This window comes from Cryptosporidium hominis (genome assembly GCF_000006425.1).
Source record: "Cryptosporidium hominis TU502 chromosome 2 CHRO012135, whole genome shotgun sequence".
Lineage (NCBI taxonomy): Eukaryota > Apicomplexa > Conoidasida > Eucoccidiorida > Cryptosporidiidae > Cryptosporidium > Cryptosporidium hominis.
The window spans coordinates 1-5,462 of NW_667024.1; the positions used below are offsets into that span (position 1 = coordinate 1).

The window sequence follows — 5,462 nt, forward strand, 5'->3', positions numbered from 1 at the left end:
TTACTTTTTTTAAATTAGAGTTTGAGGATATCCACCAATAAATAAGTGACATGGATAAAATTGAAAAGTAGTTCCAAAAAATAAATTCCACTTTCCAAGCCAATGGAAATACATTATGAGATCCAGCTCCTTGAAATTTCCCTCCTGTAATTTTCAAAATATTAAAACCAAAGATTTGAAACTCCCAAAATCTATCAATTTGGTCAGTACAATTTACTCTAAATAAACAAGTAAGGGCATTTGGACTGCTTATGCATAAATATAAAAGGAAAATATGACAACATATTACCCATAAAACTAAACGCTTATTTTTAGTAACTCTCTCTCTGAATTTACCTCCAAAGGAAAAAATGAGAGACAATGAAGAAAGTTGGAGTCCCATCCAAATGGAAGTTACGGAAGCTTCAAAATTATCTTGACGTTGAAACCATCTTTCAACTGGTATCTCTGCATTGTGATTAAGGGAAGGAATCATCCAAGGAGAGTTGAGTAGTCTTGTCATAACAATATAATAAAATGAGAAACACGTTCCCAATAAGCTTAGAAATGATATAATAGTTCGTTTACCAAGTAAAGCTCCTGTTGGCCTGTATGAGTTAATGTATTTCTTTGGTTTGCAGAGGATCATTAACCAAATAGAAGGAAATACTAGAAATACGTCAATAAATACATAGATCATTACAGGAAGGTTAGCTTGAGCAATAGCAAATAAAACATTCTTGTAAAATGAATAAAATACACCTTGAGAGGAAAGAAACATAAAAAGAGAAATTGTAGTGACCATTGCAGCTCTACCTTCTCGAATTAGGTCAAGAACTCTCATAATATTGTCAGCCTCAATAGAGAAGGAAGAAAATGCCAATGTCATTGGAGAGTTTTCTGTGTTAATACTGAAATTGTCATGATTTTGAATGGATTCTTCTTGAATAGAATTATTATTATTTATAAAGTTGTTAAAATAATACGAGTTCTCATGGACTGAAATACTAACATCTGCCATTTTGAATGCAGGTAAATCATTAACTCCGTCTCCAATCATTCCTGTCACAATATTTCTCTTTTTGAATTCTGAAATAACGATTCTTTTGTGTTCAGGATTTGACCTTGCAAAAATCTTGATTCTATCAAAGACTAGGTCAAACAAAGAATGAGAAGAAAGCTCTTCAGAAGAAAATTTCTCAAGTCTACAATATGTCTTTAAAAAACTAAAGTTTGATAAAGGACCCATCATATTTCCCATTTCAAAATTAGAAGGTCTAAAGTACTTTTTAGATCTTAATAACATTAGAGCTCGTGATGTAACAACTAAAGAGTTATATTCAGTGGACTCATAGATTTTGTTCGGAGAGATCACCATGTTATTTCCAGCAATAGCATCATACCAAACGATTGTTTCCTTTCCAGTTATGTCAATAATAGTATCTGCAATTGCAACAGGATTCTTATTAGAGATTATTCCTGCTTTTCGAGCAACAGAGAGTGCTGTGAATGCTGAGTCACCTGTTAAGATGACTGGCCTAATTCCTGACATTTTGATAGAATCAATAAATTCTCTAGTTTTTGGTCTAAGATCATTTTGCAGAAGAAGATAACTTATGATTGTTAGATCAGATTCAAGTGTATTTCTGGAAACATTAGATCTTGGCTTATTTAGAAGTGCATCAATCAAAACTTTGTCTTTAATTTCTCTATAAGACATTGCCATAACATAGTATCCCAATTTACTGTAACCGTCAACAATATTATGTTCATTCATATGATTTAAAGGTTTTTGAACATTGTTGGATCTTGAGTGATTGTATTTATTTAAGAGGTCGCTGTCCATTTCACCAGAGGAGTTAAGGACTTCAAAAGCATCAACAAGCTCCTGTTCATCCTCTGTTTCTAAACTATTTGAAGTATTGAGATATTTATGTTTCTCGGTAAGGATTTCCTCTTTATTTGGAGAGAATTTAGTCAAAACATCAAAGGATCCCTTACAGAAAATGTAATATCTGTCAAATATTCGGTGGTGAACTACCACAGACATACAAGGATTATTCCAATCGAACTCATTAATTCTCAAAACTTCGATTGGGTATTCATAAATATTATCAACTGAACCTGAGTCTTCATTATTTGCTCCAGTGAGTGAAATGAACTTTCTCTCATTGCATATTTTAATTTTGGCATTAGTTGAAGTGAATAATGCCTTGTCTATATCGTTACCTATTAGAATAGTTCCATTGTTGGTAATTTGTGGAACAATATTGTGACAACAACAAAGTCCTATGTAAATAAGGTCGTCTGGAGAAAAAGAATCGGAACTAATAATTGGAGGAAGGAACTTGGGTTCAGAGCTAATTGGGTTTACAAGAATTCCAGTAGATTTATTAATTAGAGGATCTTCTTCTTCATATGATACGGTGGATGTTTCCCAGACGAGCTCGTAATGAACGTAAATATTAAGTGAATTTCTATTATGATCAATATATTGAACACTTTTGGATTCTTTATTTTTTTGAAGTTCAAGATTGATATTTGGATTGCTATTCTCTAAAAGATGAGCAATATTATTCGGGTATCCAAAGCTATTATTTTTTATAGCATTTGCTGCACCAATAAAGACCATTTTGTTTGTAGTAAGAGTACCTGTTTTATCTAGACATAAAACTTTAAGTTTCCCAGCTAAAGGAATATCCATTGGAAAAGTGGAAGACAATGAAAACAGATTTACAAGCCTTTCTACACTTTTATTAAGGGAAAACTGAATACATGAAGGTGCCCAGAGAGGTAACAGCTGGATAAAGGTTCCAACAGCAAAGAAGAATGATCCAGTACTCCAACCAAGTAAATGGTTCTGGTATAAAATTGCAGCAAATGCAGATGAAAGCATAATAATCCATAGTGCTTTAAGATTTCTGATATACTTTACGTTTGAGACAGAGTATTGGCTTATATTAGAGAATGAGTGAACAGTCTTGTAAAGCAATTGACCATAAGAAGAGTATATTCCAGTTCTGAATGCAATTCCTATTGCTATTTTTGAGTAGTCACCATATGAAAATGAGCTTATAATTTTAGTACCCATAAAAATGGGCTTTTGTATGATTTTATCTTCATGTAAAACCTTAGAATCATGAGAAATAGGGTTACATTCATCTTTTGAGTTAATTTCCAATTTATCCAAGTTGATAGAATCCAAAGTAGAACATGTTCGATTTTTCAGTTCGTAGTTTGTCATGCTCGAGGATTTATTACCTGGTTGAGTACTGGTAATATTAGAAAATGAGTTTCTATCGATCTGTACTTTTAATATAGGGTTTGACTCACCAGTGATAAAAGATTCATTGACTACAACACATCCTGAAACCACATAAATGTCACAAGGAGCAGTTAAGTCTTGCGACAAAAATATTAAATCGCCAGGAACAAGATCGTGGGAGGGTATTCTGACCTTTTTTCCGTTTCTCAAGACTGAGATGGGACGTCCAATGTAATTTTCAAGTGCCTTTTTAATGTTTTCTTGGTTAGATATAATCACTTTAAGAGTTTTAAAAGTAGTAAAAATAATCATTATAGCCCAAAGAATTGCCCAGATATAGAATCTCAAAAAAATTCCTTGCCAAAGAGAACCTAATCTGAGAATATTAATAGGGTGGAGTAGTTCCTTAGCAAATGCTTGAAATATTCCTGGAATTTCAAGATCTATAGTATTTTTCCCAATAATATTTGACAATCTACTAATTTCTTCAGAACTTAGACCATTATTAAGGAGCCCTTCTTTCCCTACAAGTTCATTCAGATTACTTTGATCACAACAAACAAAACCTGATTCAGATTCTAAAAATGTATATGTAACTTGGTTATGGCAGACGAATCTAGTCTTATCTGCTCTCTTTTGGACTTTTAACAGAGGTAGAATTAAATCATTAGATTCAAGTTGAACACTCGAAGCTTCTCTCTGCAAGGCTTTATTGAGAGTGCTTCTGAGAGTTTGAGTAAAACCATGTCTCTTTTTAGATTTTACATAAGCACACTTGTCCAAAGTCTCTCTTAAATAAAAAAATGTCTCAAAGAAAGGTTCCAAAAAGTAAAGTATCAGGCACATCGACAATCCTGACATATAGAATATAATATATGTTTTTGCTCTAGTGGTCCAATAAGGCTGGACTTCGAATGAAGTTGCACAAACAACATTCCAAACTACAATGCACAAAAAGATTTGTGACAGTAAAATTAAGACAGAGTAGATATATTTCAGTGAAATTCCAATAATGCTGTCTCTAAATCCAATCAGAGCTTCTTTTTCTGATGTAGATGAGGGAATCTCAGCCTCTACCTTAAGATGAAGGTAATGCCTATAGAGACCCCATAATACCAAAGATAAAAAGTATAGAATTATAAACTTTAAGTAGCCATATGCAAATTCCAAACTAATAATTGTATGAGATGGATCACACCAGCTCATATTAATTTTTTTTTATTTTGCTCTTTATATATTTTCGGGAGTTAAATACGCTGTAAGGAGAAAACACGTAAAGTCGATTAGAAACAAAAAACTGATAAAAGCTCTTCCAAATTGAGCAAAGATTCAGCAGAATCTCTTTCAGTCTTGTTCTTGTTCAGAAAAATACATATATTAGTTCTTTTTTACCCTCGGTACCTCTTAACAGTAATAATATTACAAGTGCAACAATGGCGCCACCTAGTTGGGCGCCAACAATCAAATGAGTGCATAGTAGGTTTTTAAATGACATTGGTGCATATAATGCATGAAATAGAAGATTGGGTGTGTAAATTAAGATAAGGGATAAATAAAAGATATTTAATTAATAGAGGGGTTAAAGAATTTATTAGGAATATATGAAGGTGGTATTTTTTGTTTGATAATAAAATGGAGAAGTTAAAGTTAGTAGTACCAATAAGAAGACAAGAGAATTCTGCATTTAAGCATATACATAATTATGATCCAGAAAAAGTAGAAAAAATTAAGGTTAAAGATGATGTAAATCGACTTAGTTGTGTGAAGGAGCTGGCTAATATTGGTAATGATTTAAATGACTTAGTTAAAAAGATTAAAATTAGAAGGTATATTGGTTTGATATACCAAATCACTATTTTGAAGATCCACTTATCCAGACTTTTAGGCAAAGTGAGAAATAAAAAAAAGGTTAGAATTTTGAATTTCCATATGGTACAGCGCCATTCACATAAGAAGACTGATATTCATTTTGGCTCAGCTCAAAATCAAAATTCTCCACCAAAGTCTCCAAATAGAATGGACTTGAAAATGCTTCCAAGAAAACCGAATAACCAATATTTTCACGAAGGGGGAGTATAATATCTAGACATACTCCCCCAAATGAAAATTCTATGAGCTCTTTTCTCGGAAATATTAGAAAAGAGAAAGAAAAAGCTACTAATAAGGTTGAATCAATGATGCCAACTTCTATTATCAAATTGAAAGATGTTGATGAATC

General features: G+C 32.4%; 2 protein-coding genes across 2 annotated transcripts; one reads left to right on the forward strand and one right to left on the reverse strand.

The window, feature by feature from the left end:
- On the reverse strand, positions 1-4,450 carry Chro.20456 (hypothetical protein; the record flags this gene model as incomplete). Its single annotated transcript, XM_660516.1, has 1 exon — positions 1-4,450. A coding segment is annotated over one exon (4,450 nt), but the record flags the coding sequence as incomplete, so codon positions are not given.
- A 426-nt stretch (positions 4,451-4,876) lies between these two features.
- Positions 4,877-5,323, forward strand: Chro.20455 (hypothetical protein). Its single annotated transcript, XM_660517.1, has 1 exon — positions 4,877-5,323. The coding sequence occupies one exon, from the start codon at positions 4,877-4,879 to the stop codon at positions 5,321-5,323; it is 447 nt and encodes a 148-aa protein (XP_665609.1).
- The last annotated feature ends 139 nt before the right edge of the window (positions 5,324-5,462 follow it).